The sequence below is a fragment of the Stegostoma tigrinum genome, chromosome 6 (genome assembly GCF_030684315.1).
Source record: "Stegostoma tigrinum isolate sSteTig4 chromosome 6, sSteTig4.hap1, whole genome shotgun sequence".
NCBI lineage: Eukaryota > Metazoa > Chordata > Chondrichthyes > Orectolobiformes > Stegostomatidae > Stegostoma > Stegostoma tigrinum.
Genome location: NC_081359.1, coordinates 87,580,080 through 87,596,218, shown reverse-complemented (window position 1 = coordinate 87,596,218; position 16,139 = coordinate 87,580,080). Strand labels below are relative to the sequence as shown.

At 37.4% G+C, this 16,139-nt stretch overlaps 1 protein-coding gene across 3 annotated transcripts in view; it reads right to left on the bottom strand.

Moving 5' to 3' along the window:
- cog6 (component of oligomeric golgi complex 6) overlaps positions 1–16,139 on the bottom strand; it is a 117,011-nt gene that overhangs the window by 86,818 nt on the left and 14,054 nt on the right. For all 3 annotated transcript variants that reach the window (XM_059646738.1, XM_059646737.1, XM_059646736.1), the window contains exons 2-4: positions 14,392–14,535; positions 8,067–8,138; positions 5,429–5,487 (exon numbers count right to left, since the gene is read on the bottom strand). In XM_059646738.1, the coding sequence (XP_059502721.1) occupies positions 5,429–5,487; positions 8,067–8,138; positions 14,392–14,532 (272 nt within the window). In that variant the 5' untranslated portion in view covers positions 14,533–14,535. The remainder of the gene's footprint in view (positions 1–5,428; positions 5,488–8,066; positions 8,139–14,391; positions 14,536–16,139) is intronic.

Here is a 16,139-nt window from a genome sequence, read left to right as displayed (position 1 = left end):
TTTCTTATTAAAAATTAACTGGCTTAGATGGTGATCAATTAATGCATGCACATCGTTGGTCTCTTTACTAAGCAGTTCATACAGTGCAGCATTGTGCAATCAGCTGTCTAATTTAACTCTTCTGGTTGAGTAATGCATTCTACAGATACTGGGCCAAGAGTGATACTGCACTGAAATGTGGTTACCTTCAATTAAAACAAGACAAAGGTGTATAGCTACAACTAATTGATCAAATTCTGGAATAATGCATTTTCTTTCAGGTTCGACTCAACACAACATCCATGGTTTCATCTTTACTAAGTGCCAAGTTTGCTGATTCTAGTGTTGCTATTTTAAAACTTCTGACCTCATTTCATGTTACTGTGGTACGTTTAGGCTGAAACCACGATTCAAGCAGCCAGAAGCTTCTTATTACAAGCTCTTCCAAGTTGTACAGAAATTTCAAGCAGTGTGGGGTACTCTTGTTGCAGATACAATGCACATTCCAGTGTATTTATCAGGTGGGTACCTGTGACACTTAAAAGTTACTGATTTCCAGTTTGGTGGCTAACATTTTTTTGAGATAAATTATGCACAAAGGGTCAAACCTGAAATCAATCTCATAAGATCTCACGCTTCACTTTGTTATCTGGGTCTTTTGGCCACAATGTTTCATTTCTCCTCTATCAGACCAACTAACAATAACTTTGGATAATTAGTTTTAGAAAAGTTAATCAAGTAAGATTTATTAGTCTTCTGATTCAAAGGAATCAGTGCTATCCGTGAGGTGAGGCTAGTTTTAAAAAAAAAGCAGTAACGTATTTTAGGACAATTCAAGCTGCATAGTCAACAGAACAGAACTGCACCAACTAATGATTTAAGTACTACATAAAAAGGTGCAATGTCATAACGGATTATTACTTTGTTTAGATCAGCTGTTAGCCAAGAACCTAAAATCCAGTCTCAATTATAAATTTCAGTGGCAACTTAAAATCAAATCATCAAATTCAGGTCATGGCTAAATACTGAGATGATTCTGGCAGTAGGCAGCAATAAATGCCATCTCTGTATCTGATCTGTGAATTTTAGTGTTGGTAAAAGAAAAAGGATAACATATAGTGCATGAACTTCAAGTGATCTTTCAATGAAAAATTACGAAGTATGCAGTTGCGCGCCTTGGGTTTACCACATCTAATCACTAAAATGTATTAATAAATCACAACAAAATGGTTCATACAAGAATATAGCGTTATTGTTCCTTCTTACTTACTTTTAATTAGTGAAGCACAGTACAACTCTGCACTTATTAAACATTTGCAAAAATTTAGGCACCATACACAATAAATGCAACAAGGCACTTAAGCTATTAGTTGTTTGGTAGTACAGAGCTTGTGTATTGCTGAAAAATAGATATTTTGTGGAAGCTTGTCTTGAAACTTATCAGGGCAATTCACAAGAAACACCAATGTAAAGGGAAAACACTTATCCTATATGGAAGGAGAATGCTGATTGTTTGTCCAGTGGACTCCAATTGGTGGAAGTGTTGCCATTGAGAATGCATCATTAAATGATGATTGGCAGTTACCTGCCCAGTTTTTAAAAAATTTTAAACCACGCTGGTTGGCATTGCCCTAAGAAATGAACTGCAGAATGGCTCTCAACTATTTTGCTGATTTGAAATAGGCACAGTATGTTTACTTGCTCTTGGGTTAGTCAGGAACAGTCACAATACAGTAATCAACATTATATGTAATTCTGAAAATCAACAACATTTGGACAGTGAGATAATCTTCAGTGTACAAAGTGTTATACTGACAACCAATTTAGGATTGTCAGTCAGGCATTCATTCTGACACACTTGTGCCTATTAAAAAACCAGATCCTTCGTTCCAACGATTCTATCAGAGTCCACTTTCTAAGCAATCAATACTCTCCTTATTACAGAACACATTTTGTTTTACCTTTAGATTGATATTTCTTGTGAATTGTCACGAGTGAAAGACAAAAAGCTTTCACAAAATGCATTTTCATGCAGCAGCACAAAACCTAAATTTATAAAACACACACAAAAAGATCAATCTAGTTAATTTTACTCCAGGTCCAAACTGTTGCTGTGTATTTGAGAACAGTTTGAGGATAGCAGTATTTGAAAATGTCAATTTAATGCTTCCAGTTTCTAACTTTGATTTAGTAATCTGATTCTTTCCCTTTAGCAACAAGCTGAAGAACAAACTATATGACATTTTAAGGCATAAAAATTACAATCAATCATTTTCCCATATCAAACTGACTGCATTTCCAGAAGTACTGATACAGCACTCGCTTTTACGATTATTTTAAGTATGATTCAAACGAGAAAGTCAATGATGCAGAAACGTAACAGTTAATTAGTAATCACAGAGCTGTAACAGAGTAACAAATAACTTTATTTAAAGATTAAATGGGTATTTTTTGTTAAACTCTGAGGAACCTATTGACAAATATGTTACTTGATCATTTCACTCAACCACTCCCAACTGTTTATCTTCTTTAGAATATTAAGTGAGTTTGGAAATGAGAATTGCAATCAGTAGTTAACAGATGCACTACAGGTACAAAAATTATACATTGTAAGGCAGTAGAGCCCTGATAATCTATAGATTACTGCACCTAATCTGTTTCGGGAAATCTGATGAATCAAACCACAAATGTACACATTGGCTTTTCCTTATTTTGCTCCCGCAGTTAACAGTTACAAAAAGATCAGAACCAAACAATGGAGAATCCTCACTTCATCATTACTTAAATTTATAACAATGGATATTTGGAAGATGAGGGGTTTTCACAAGCACAGCAGACAGATGTAACCTATGTTTATACTGGTGCAGAAAGATGAGTTTCATACAACTTGAATTTAAATTTTCCAGGTTTGTTAGAGAGCGGAGTTACTCTTAACACCCTGTCTCCATTAATACTGATCTTAGAAAATCTGTCTGGCTGAAGATGGTATAAACAAAGTATGTACTGTAGAAATCAAGTACTCCATGGATTGAGGATTTTTTATAATTCTGTATTTTTATTCTTGCGCGGGATATATGCATAAGCAGCCAGCCAATATTTATTGCCCATCCCTAGTTGTCATTGAGATGACTTTGGCCTCAGCTGAAAGTAATTAGCTTTGCTCAATGATTGGAAGGGTTAATATTTAAGTCTCTTATTATTAAATATCAATCTCAAATTTAAAAACTTGTAAAAAATCATGGCAGAAACATGTTTGCTGTGACAAACAATAAGCACAATTTTTAAAAAAAAATCTGTCCAACAATAAGTTAGCACTTTGAGTATCCTCCCCTTGAAAAATATCTTCTCTTTTTCTATTGGCTTATTGATACACTTCGTAGGAAACTGCTTCAGTTTTATCTCACGTGATGTGATTAATATGAGAGGCTTGAACATAAACTTGCGTTCTGAGCAGTGTAAGTGTGTTTCAGAATATTATGTTATCTGTTTCTCCACTAGCCCTCAATTTTTGTTTTAGCACACGAGTTTATAGGAAAAAAAACTTAAAAATAAGTAGGATTTAAATCAAAAATCACCAATCTAAATTGTTTCTTTAGCATTAAGTGTTTACTGCCTCAGAGGATATGATCTCACAGCCTTGTGTAACTCATCAAAGTGTCAATTTTTTACTCAAGATCCTTGACACATTATTGATAAGTGTTAGTGCAATAGCCAGCCAAATGCACATTGATAATAGACATGTGCATGCACTCTCTTCCAGTTGGAAACTTGGTCAACGCTTCAGCCTTAACCCAGGAGCCCTGAGACTAACTCGACTGATCTTAGTATTAACCACAGACTGTGCTCCAATCAGCTGTAAAGCTCAACAGCTTCCTGGATAAATTCTGCCAGTCCTGGTTTGCAAAATACCTGATGTAGCAAGAAGGCCAAAACCCTCAAAAAAAACTAAAAAAACCTGTGTCTTTAGGATTTTGTAAACTCTTTGATCTTCAATGCACTCTTAGCTCTAATATATTGGATCAAATGTCTAATAATGCATATTTAAAGATTATTCTGTGAGGAGTACCTGCTGAGAGTATTATCTTGCACACATAATCAGATCAGAAAAAGTCTATTTTTGACAACTATGTACAATTTGTACAGTCTTTTGATTACTGCAAATGGGGAGAGAATCTTTTCTGTTTAGGATTAGTTATAGAGTCATAGAGTCACAGAGTTATACAGCACATAAACAGACCCTGCGGTCCAATGTGTCCAAACCAATCAGATACCATAAACTGATCTAGTGCCCTCTGCTAACATCTGGCCCATATCCCTCTAAACCCTTCTTATTTATGCACCCATCTAAAAGCCTGCTTCCACTGCTTCCTCCAGCAGCTTGTTCCACACACACACTACTCTCTACATGAGAGTACTGCCCTTCAGGTCCCTTTTAAATCTTTCCCCTTTCACTTTAAACCTGGGCCCTCCAGTTTTGGACCTCCCTACCCTGGGAAAAATAACGTGGCCCTATCCATGGCCTTCATGATTTTATAAACCTCTGTAAAAGTCAACCCTCAGTCTCTGATGCTTCAGGGAATAAACCCAGCCTACCAACAGTTGCTACTGCTAATTATTTGCACGTTGAAGCAAATGCAAAGTGCCACTTCACTGGTACTACTTTTATGCAAACACATGCATATCTCAAAGCAAGCAAACGCCTGCTAATGCAGGCTAATGTTCTGTTTCAAAGCCAAATCAATTTAAAGCAATGCATTCAGGTTCAGAGTTGGGACTGAATTCAGGAAGCTACCACCTGAACCAATAAGCTTCACACATCTGTGGTATGACATCACAGTTTCTACAATCCAGATTTAAGATTGAAAAAGAGTCCAGTGCTAGAATCATATCCCATACAGTTAGTTCCAACTAAGTTATCCAGCGCAGCTACACCATCTAACATCTGAAGTAAACCCTAGCATGTATTGATGTAAGAAAACTTAAGTATTATGAAGAGATTATACAGCTGTGTCATTTGTTTACTCCAGCAAGTAGATTAGTTCATAGTTCAAAAGCACAGTTAAATCAGCATTGGGGTTTTCCGTTACGAGATCCTTTTTTCTTCTAATAAACACAATTTGAAATCACATTCTCTAACAAAGGATTTATTCTTCTGCCATCTGACCCACCAAGTGAGCCACTAGCTCCATAATGTAACTTATTGAAGTAGGATCAAAAGAAATCCTCAGGAATAGTACTATGATGTATAAACGACCTATGACCCATTTGTTTGAGTTTTAAATATGACCATCCTTCATCCACATTTCTTAGAAGAAACACAGACTATGGTGCTCAAGAATTTTTATTGGATATTCAAAGCAATACTGATAGCATTGTAGATCATATCCTGGTTGAGCTAAGCATTAAAAGAAACCTCAAAAGAGGGCTGAGAATGACATATATTACTTACTTTTCTGATTGAAGCTTAGTAGTTTTAGTTATCAGATCTTGTGTCTGTTCTTTTGCTAGCTGAAAATGAAAACAGAAAAGATGTGTTTTGCTGTTACATACTTGAGAAAAGTCAAATAGGTACAACATCTTTAGATAACACATCAAAAATTCTTCCACAAGTTGATATGTTTTTCATATCACTTATAGAAGGTTAACTGAAGAACGACAATTATTCAATACTTTTGATCTTCCTACTCAGAATACTGCTTTAATCTTCTCAGTACTTCCACCTTCCTTAAAGCATGGGGAATGGATAAACTGCTCCTTGGCTTATGCAAATGACATTCTGACTGTCTTCCAAATATTTAAAAGGCAACAACTCTCCAAAAGAGCACTATCGGTAAAGCATTGTGGATAAAAGATAGAAATTCATTCCGTCTTTTTTTTGGCCGGATTCCAAAGTCAATTATTCTGCACACTTCACATCCCCCCTTCCCAACCCTACTTCCTTTCGTGTCTATTGCTGGAAAAAACCCTTTCAAAGTAACCAACAATGGCAATTTAAAACTTCGTAACTGCACAAACATTGACACCCCTCATTCACTTGGACATATCTGCTCAACAAAATCTTCATGGTCACTTATAATTGCCTTGTTTTCATTAAAATCAATGCTCCCTCACTTGCCATTTCCCACAACATAACCATCTCGTTCATTAATGCCCTTTAGGGAAGGAAACTGCCATCCTTCCCTGGTGTGGCCTACATGCAACTCCAAACTTACAGCAATGTGATTGACTGTTAACTGCCTGTGGACAATTAGGGGTGGGCAATAAATACTGACCTAATGGTGACACCCTCATCCCAAGAATGAATTTTTTTAAAAAATCAGTATCTTGGATCCCCAAAATCTATGGAAAACAAATGATCTAGTCACCATCTTTCTGGTAAGCATTTTATGTCTGGCCTCTCTGAACTTCAAGTCGTCACAATAAATGGTTTCCTTGCCTCTTCCTCCATTACCTCTATTAATTGTAAGGAGGTCATGGTCTTCTTTGTCACCATGATTGAGGCTATCTGTGTAGCTTCCTTTCCTGACTTCCTCCCTCTTCTTAGTGCACTAATGCAAACATGCCTTAAAGGTCACTGCGCCATCATTAATACAAGTGTCATTTAAAAGATAACCGAAATTCAACTCTCAAGGTTAGGGTTGAAGTTTTTACTTGTTTTTGCATCAAGAATGGCGCGTCACTGCTCACTTGTAGGCAGAACCACTCACTAGTGTACACAACGTCTATTCCCAAAATTTTTTAAATGCACCATAGAAATCATCCTATCGGGATGCATCACAGCATCTTACGGCAATTGCTCCTCCCATGCCCGCAAGAAACTACAGAGTTTTGAACACAGCGCAATCCATTATGCAAACCAGCCTTCCATCCATTGAATCCAACTACCCTTCTCATTGCCATAATCAAAAACCACTCGCATTCAATTATACTTTCTTCCACCTTCTTCTATCAGGCAGAAGTTATAAAAATTTGAATACATGTATGGATAGATTGAACGACAGCTTTTTTGCCACTGTTATCAAATTTTTGAATGAACTTCTCAGATGTTCATTCGAATCTTACCCTCTGAACCTTCTGTTACACTGTATTCTAAACTCTCTTCTATTACCCTAACGCACTTTGTATTGTACAAACTGCCTGCAGAGTACGCAAGTATTTTTCACTGTATCTTGGTATGTGTTACAACAATAAGTCAATCAGTTCAGCAATACGGTTCTTGTCTGATCTGCTTTGTTCTATTTTATCTTTGACAAAAGGTAACAGCTTTCCATACTTAACCTGTCAAGACCTCTCAGGAACTTGTATGTTACAACCAAATCACTGCAGTAATCACCTGGCAACACCATGGCAGGCATCAACACTGCAACATTTATGCATTGGCTGTATGATAATTTGAATGTTAATTCCAAAAGTTTTCACTGCAGTTTGATGCTTTGGAAACTCTCCACTTTATATGTTTGTGTGGGTTCCAGAACAGTAAGAGTGACAAGAAAATAATTCTGCTCTGGTTTGGTAAAGAACCTCCTTCATCTTAGTATTAGCCATCATAGTTTCAGCTGCATGAATCACAATTTCTGAAACACGTTCTCTACATCTGCATATTTCTCAACTTTCTTTAAGACACTAGATCACCTTTACTGGATTGTGTCAATTTGTTACTGACACACAACTTCGGAATGCTTTATGATGTTTTACTATGCTAATGGAGCTATATAAATGCATGTTGTTGTTGAACATTAAAGCAAAGCAAAACAAATTTCAAGCAGTGAGAATACACTGAATCTTGGTTGTTTTGGAAACACAAGTATATGTAGACACTAAATGTTACTTTGAAGCAGATGGAATCCACAAATGACATATGTAACTACTGTTAGCAAACTGGCAGGGAATAATCTCATCCTCATAATCTTATATGGGTCATACGGTAATGGCAGTCATCTGTCAATCCTAAACCCAAACCACAAAATGCCCCTGCAGACATCACATGAAGTAAAAATCTAACAGTTGTCAATGTCAGACATTCTAAATAATATCAACAGCCATATTCCTACATATATTGTGAGAGGTGTGGATTTATTACATCTTACTTTTAGACGACTGGTCATATCCTGACAGCAGGCACTCATTGCTTGCACATCTTCATGAACACCCTCCAGCTCCTATGATAGAGTGAAATCAACATGTAATTTTAAACAGTTGCGATAAAGGACACAGGGCATTTTCTATTTTCTATTCAAAGTAAAATTACACTTTTGTAATAACATAACTGTCAAGAAAATTATTATATTTGTGATGAGGAGATATGGAGCACATTGTCTTTTTAAGGAAAAATTAGGTGTGAACTCAACGTTTACAGCAGCATCAGCTGAGGTCTGCAATCAAAGTGCCTGCTTGAGGTGCTTCGCCTAGTGAAATTAAGATCAACCATTCACATTTATACAATGTTGTTAAAGTAGCAAAGAGCACCAGGATGCAAAAATAAGTGAATAGCAGATTTGGCACAAACAACAAAATCATGACTGATGGAGGAGGATTTGTGAAGAATTTTGAAGATAGTAAAAGAAATATCTAGGTAGAGGGGAATGACCAGGCTTTCCAAAAGTGGATAAAGATGACTGAAGTCTTCTGCAACAAAAGTAAGGTAGAGAGGCGGGAACAACGGGAGTACAAAAAGATATCCAAAAAGAAAACACATTTTTACTTCTTGGCTTTGAAACAAGCTTTTTTAAAGGGAACAAGACAAGTCAGGACAAGGATTTTAAATTAAATCTATAGAAGGAGATGAAAACATCCAGTGCAATGGGGAAACTGTAAGCGTGTGATACGGATTGCAATCTCCTTCAAAGCAAAAGTATAACGGACCAAATGGGCATTTGTGCTGCGAAATTCTAAGGGCAGAAAGGCAGTACTGAATCCAATGGCAAGGGCATGTCTGACAGATAAGCAGTTTTAATGTAGAGAGAGAACAACATTTTGAATTAGTTGAGGTTTGTAAGGATGAGGTTCGGGGGCCAGGAAAGTGAGAACTGAAAAAGGTGAACAGCAAAAGGTGATTCAGAGGACAAATACAGCAATAATGCATCAAGAAAAAGTAGAAAATATTGAAAACCGAAGTCAAACTGGATGGGGTGGACTGGAGCAGGGTAGAGGCACAGATTGGACTAAAATGCATGTGAATGTCAGCAGAGAATGAAACTTCTTTACTAACTCAACAGCATATGCTGTGTTCATATTTATCTGTTACTATTAAACAACAGCCTGCATAGATGATCTTATAGTACTAGCAATGTCTTTACAGAATTTGTAAAATAATTAAACATTTTAATTATACTTTCATGCTTATAACATGTTCTAAACTCCAGTAAACCACGGCCGTCCTTCACATGATAGAAAATCGTTCCCACTCCCCAGCTCAGCTGCAGCCACTGCCTTATGAGTAACATGGTGAAAACAGGAGACAAGCAAACACCGTGCTCCAGAACTCTCAACAAAACTAAAAAAAAGTTATGTACAACTCTCACCTGCCATAGTCACAGCTGCTTGAAAAATTGTCTAAAAATATGTAAATTCAAATGTGATAAGTTAAACAAATCAAGACTTCACATTTTGTGTATTATGAGATGTTATTTAGAGTATTGCCAACAAAACTATCAGCAGCAAAGAATGTCTCAGCTTTAGACAGAATCTCTGTTAACACAGGTTTCAGGGTTATAGGAATGTACTTTGATCCACAACTTTCCAATTATGCTACAGTGAAGTTATTACACCATGTCAACAGTGAAGATGTTTTGCAACTTCCAGAGGCAATGTGAAAATCTTGGTCGAGTTCAAGTGTTCTGTACACTTAGAGGTAGAAACTCTGTTTCAAACCAAGAAATCACTAAACATGTCAACATTATGATGTACATTGTTGCCTTCTTTTCCACCATCTATACATAGCTCTTAAAAACACTTCATTGAAGAGAACAACTTCACTACAACAAAATAAATGTGTGCATACTGGTTAAAAATTAAACATTTTGCACATCAATGAAAATTCAATTCTACATTTTGGGTTTATAAAAATGACCAGTCCACTTGCACATGAAGGATGGTATGACTATAACCTCCAAAGCAAAACTACAGAAGTTTCTATTCAACTGATAAAACATTATTAACCCAAAATACATAATACCAGGAAGTGAAACAGACCGAGATGACCAACTGGTAATCTCATTTGCAAATTCTCTGGGCAAAGCTAATATTACTGGTAAAAGAAAAATACTGCTAATTTAGATTAATTGAGAATTAGATGACAAACAGGAAAGAATAATATTAAGAAAAATATTTAAGGTATAAAATATTCTGAAATTGAGAAAGCTTTCTGCATTCAAAACTTTTATTTGAGAAGTGGGTCCTCACCATTGCCTTTCACTCTTCCTTCAGAGCACCTGGGTCACCTTAACATTACATTGAAGTATGATCCATCTTGGCCTTCTCCAGTGGTCCCCAGCATCGCAGCTATGAGTCCAGCCATTTCAATTCATTCCACATGATATCACGAAATGGTCAGAAACACCAACTGGTAAGGTTATGGGCCCTATGAGCAATAGTACTGAAGATTTGCCATTTCTCCAGAACTTGCCATTCCCCTAACCATGATGCTTCAGTATTGTTACAACACTGGCAACTATCCAACAATGTTGAAATTTTCCCAGGTAGGAACACAAGAAGCATGACAAATCCAAACTGGCCAATTAGTGCCCCATGAGTCTACTCTCTATTATCAGCAAAGCTGTGGCAAAATGTCATCAACAGTGGTATTAACCAGCATCTCCTCAACAATAACCTCCATACCAGTTTGGGTTCTGTTAGGACCACTCAGCTCCTGGTCTTATTACTGCCTTGGTTCAAACATGAATAAAAGATCTGAATTCCTGAGGTGAGAGTGACAGCCTTTGACATCTAGGCTACATTTGACCAAATGTGGCATCAAGAAGCCTGCTTAAAAATGGAAACAATGCATACCAGGAGGCAAACTCTCCACTGCTTGGAGTCACAGCAAGCAATAGAAAGATGGTCACGGTTCTTGGAGGTCAGTCATCCCAGCTCCAAGACATTTCTGAGGAGTTCCTCAGGGTAGTGTCTGTTTCATTAATTACCTTCTCTCCATCATAAAGCAGAAGTGGGAATGTTTACTCATGATTACACAATGCTCAATGCCATTCACAACTCTGCAGATAAAGAACAGTTCACATCAAATGTGACAAGATCTGGACAAGATCTAGGCATGGGTTGATAAATGGCAAGTAAACTTCACACCACACAAATGCAAAGCAATGACTATCTCCAATAAGAGACAACCTAACCACCATGTGGTTTTTCCCCTTCAATATTCAGTGCTTTTACCATCACTGAATCCTCAACTAACAACATCCTTAGGGTTTACCACTGACCAGAAATTTGGCTGCACATAAACACGATGGTTACAAGAGGAGGTCAAATGCTAAGAGTTCTGGGATGAGTAATTCATCTCATGACTCTCAAAGCTTGTCCATGATCTACAAGGCATAACTTATGACTGTGTTGGAATACTCCCCATTTGCCTGGACCAGCAACGCTCAAAATGTTTGACACCATCCAGGGCAAAGCAGCTCGCTTCACTGCCGCCACAGCCACAAGCATCCATTCCCTCCACCACCGCTGATCAACAGCAGCATCTACAAGATGCACTGCAGAAATTCAAAGATCCTTAGATAGTGCCCTCCAAATCCACCACCAGTTCCATCTAGGAGGTAAAAGGTAGCAGGTAAATGGGAACTCCACTATCTGAAAGCTATATACTGGCTTCAATATTGATCGCTGGTCAATAAAATACTCCTGATTCTTCCCCAATTGATAACTGCTCCAAATCCAGTGCCAGAGGCAGCAACAGCAAGAGTGAGTGCGAGTGCAAAAGTGAACACGAGGCAAGGGAAAGGCAAAGTTAGGGCAGTCAGCAAGAAAGACCATGGTGCTCCATAATGAAAACCAAGAAGGGCGCAGGAGGGAAAGGGTCTCTGGTCGAAGAGGTGCATCCCATAGTAATTCCAGAAATCTGTAAAATTCATCTTGCCATAGTTAATGGGGAAAGGTACTGCTAGATTGGCCTGTCTATCATTATTCACATCAGGGCTCCTCCAAAAACCAAGAGAAATGCATTTTGATGGTTATTCAACATTACAGCTTAGCGAATCAAGGAGAGAGTAGCCAGTTAGAGGTTGGAAGTGATTTCAGACAGATTCTTGTGAAAACACATTCAGGTGAGAGTGAGATGGCAGATTTAACCATGGCATCTTTTCAGGTGTACTAAAAGAATTTTTTTTTCTGCAGTTTAATGTTACTTGCTAAATTGTGTTTAGTCAATGTTGTTGTTACTGTGAGAGTTCAAATTCAAAATCTTATAGTGCAATTCCCTCAAGTTGGGCAGAAAAAGAGGGAGCAACTCTCTAAGAGACATAGGATTGCAATCAGGGTGGTCAGCAAAGAAGAGCATGCTGCCTGGAAATTGGGAACTAGGAATTCAAATATTTTTTCAAAAGGGGCGGCACGGTGGCTCAGTGGTGAGCACTGCTGCCTCACAGCGCCAGGGACCTGGGTTCAATTCCACCCTCGGGCGACCGTCTATGTGGAGTTTGCATGTTCTCCCCGTGTCTGCGAGGGTTTCCTCCAGGTGCTCTGGTTTCCTCCCACAATCCAAAAATGTGATGACTAGGTGGACTGATCACTGGTCAATAAAATACACCTGATTCTTCACCAATTGATGACTTCCATTTTCCAGTACCATCATACCATTTTGATCAGCATGAAGTCACCCATTCAGAATATGTATGTGTCCTTAAGGCACTCAGTGCTTCTGTCAAAAAGTTACCCAACATGCAGTAATGCTTGAGTTTTGAGGAAGGATCACTCAACCCAAAATGTTAACTCTGCTTTTTCCCCCACAGATGATGCCAGACCTGAGCTTTTCCAGCGATTTCTGTTTTTGTTTCTGATTTACTGCATCTGCAGTTCTTTTGGTATTTATATGCTGTTTCCCCAGCTGAGAGAAAGCAATTGGTAGAGATGTCATGAAATGTCATGTAAAGTGAGTTATTCTTCAGGTTCTGAAGGCACTCTTTCCTACTTAAAGTACAATTGTATTGTCATCTCTCATGGGTTTGTTCTGCTTGTGGGACAGGACACACTGAAGGGTGTCATGAAGGAGTCTGGGAAATTAGCTGATTGCTATTATCTTTCAGAATGACTATGTTGTTCTGTTGTTTGACTCATCTGTAGGACAGCTCTTACCCGTGGTCCAAATCTTCACATGTTAGTGAGGAAGTTTTGCAGAGTTAGCTGGGTTTGCTTTTTAAGATGCTATGTCCAAATTTGATTGCTAGCTCAATGCCAGATGGTTTATTCAGTATATTCTCATCAGATCTTTTAGATGGGATTTTCCCTGTCGTGTGACTCTTGAACCAGGGAACTTTTCTCAATTGGAAAAGACCTACCTTTTTTCCTGAGGTGAAGAGAAATTTCTTCATTTAAGGCATGGCAAATCTTTGGAATTCCCTACCCTATAAGGCTGAAAACTCATTGACTGCAAGAATGGTAGAGGCAGAATCCCTCACCGAGTTTCTGTAACCCAAAGCGTTATGAACCATGAGCTGGAAATTGGAATTATGCAGGAATGAGCTCATTTTCAGCCAGCACATACATGATGGGCTGAATGGTCTCCTCCAAACTTTTAGTTTTTATCATTCTACAATTATTTGCTCTTGTTTCTTTAGTTTCAACATAATCAGTACAGTAAAAGTATTTTGTTGACAAAATGACAAAAGACACTGCATTAATGCAAACTGTGTTTTTTTTATACCTTTTCTGCATGCAAGTCCACGTTATTGCTTCAAAGCACACCAGTCACATGGAGGACATAAACTAGTGAAAGGCATGCTTAGTATCAACATTCAGTGTAATCTGTCAGATAAGGTAATTAAACCAAAATACCGGGATTTTTCAACCTGCAACTATCCTAAGATGGGAGAGCTGAAAGAGTAAAAAGCTAACCAGCCTTTCTGTGCCCCTAACTTTTCTAATGTTCTTCATTGTGATCACGAAGTTTAGAGAAATACTAATTTCAGGTCTGGTCATGCCATCCCTGTCTCTTTCTATTGAAATGAAGCAAACTAGTTCAGTGATGGTCCACTCAGCAACTTTGTTGAAAGCCAACAAAACCTCTGTAATGGACAAAGCTAAATTTAATGTTTGTTGATACAAAGATACGAATAGTCTTGTGATCAGTTATTTTGCAACTTTATTTTTGATCTTAAAAAGAAACTTAATTTATAATCTAATTACCATCATCACTTCACATAACAATCTTTTTCATTGTAAGAGATGTTTTACATGTACCTCTTTGACTTCTTTGAACACACGTACAAATTCTTCATTAATAGACAGGCTACGCCGTTCTATGTCTCCTCGTAGATTTCTCCTGGTGCGTAAACTATTCTCGGTGAAGAATACAGATAAGGCTTTAAGAGCCTCCAACATATCCTGTTGATTGAGAAAAATACATATTTCAATTTATTAGAAAACTTACTGTATTAAGAACTATTAAATTATAGTTGAAAAGCTGGCTACCTGTCTTTGCTGACCTTGCTATGGGGAGCCATATTAAAACTGTTGTAAAACAGCATGATTTATGGTTTTGGGCTTGCAATTCAAGTTATTAGCAAAATGAATAACAAACAAATGCACAGCAGCATCCATTCATAAGGTGAAAAATCTGGAACAATTCCATTAAGTTTTATATTCTTTTGCAGTACATTTTCATTATTTTTAAAATTAAATATACGTTTCTCATCAATACTACATATTAAATAAATAAAACTGTTGCTAAAAAAGCTATCAATAGCACACATTTTAGCAAAGTAGCAAGTATATTACAACAGCTTGATAAGAAAGTCATTACCAAGAATTTGGGGCATGTCTGTAAGAAACTTGTCAAAGCAAGAACTACGATAAGTGAGATCAACAAAATCCTTAGAGAAACGTGAATCACATGCAAATCATTATTTACTGAGGAATTCTTCCAAAAAACTATAGTCTCTATGAATCACTGTGACAAATTAAAGTATCACAGAGAATTAATGTATTTTGTTGAAAAGTAGGTAATACGGATTTCAAGGCTTTATTGATTGCAGAGTTAATGAGCGTTGCTTTTGCTTTAGCAGTGATAAATCTAGTTAAATACCTAGCTGCTTCAAAAACAATTCAACAACCCAAGGTCTCAATGCACCATGCACCAATGGCACACAAGCCAAGACAGTTCTAGGGTAAGCCTTTGACTATCTCCTGTTAGCTGAGGTCAGACAGATGTTTATAGGTAAATTACACACGCCTTTGTTTCGAGTTGACACTGCAAATTCTTCACCATACTAAGTGACCCTGGCTGGCAACAGGTATGTTTGAATAAGACCTGGTTCAGATATGCTAACCCCAATATGGATAACATGTTGACACTTGCTGTCAAAGCTTCATACTCTGATTGTTACAAGTATGTCGCAGAGACAGACTGGAGTTGTCAAAAAACACAAATTACTCTTTCAGTCCATTTCACAGTTGAATACAAATGATTTGTATTATTAATTGTTATAGATGCTAACAATAAAAGTCCCCACTTTATTGATGATGTTTACAGTATATACAATGGTCATTTTGAAATTTAAAACACCTGCAAAACAGTGAAAGCTGCTGCCGGCTCTTAAAGTATCTGTAAAGTACAGGTTTCACTGTAAGGTACAACTGAAGGTTAAGATTAACTACAACATATCTCACTAGGGAGGGGAAAGGAAAATCATAATCATGAGTCCAGGAAAGCAAACTTCAGAACAGGATTAACTTTGGCTTTAATGTTCTCCCAAGTCAAAATGTCAATATTCCCTGTATAGAATTACCTGAGATGAATCACCAATGTGACAAGGTATCAAAGGTTTGTCATTGTCTTTGGAGCCATGCAACAGGAGTATATACTGGGGGCAAGTGAGGCAAAATAAATAGCAATTGTACCAAATCTGCTAAAAATGCTCTCTATTCACTGTGAGAGGCCAGTTTAAAGTGAACGTAAAGGACTGAGATGAATTAGAAGTATAAATATT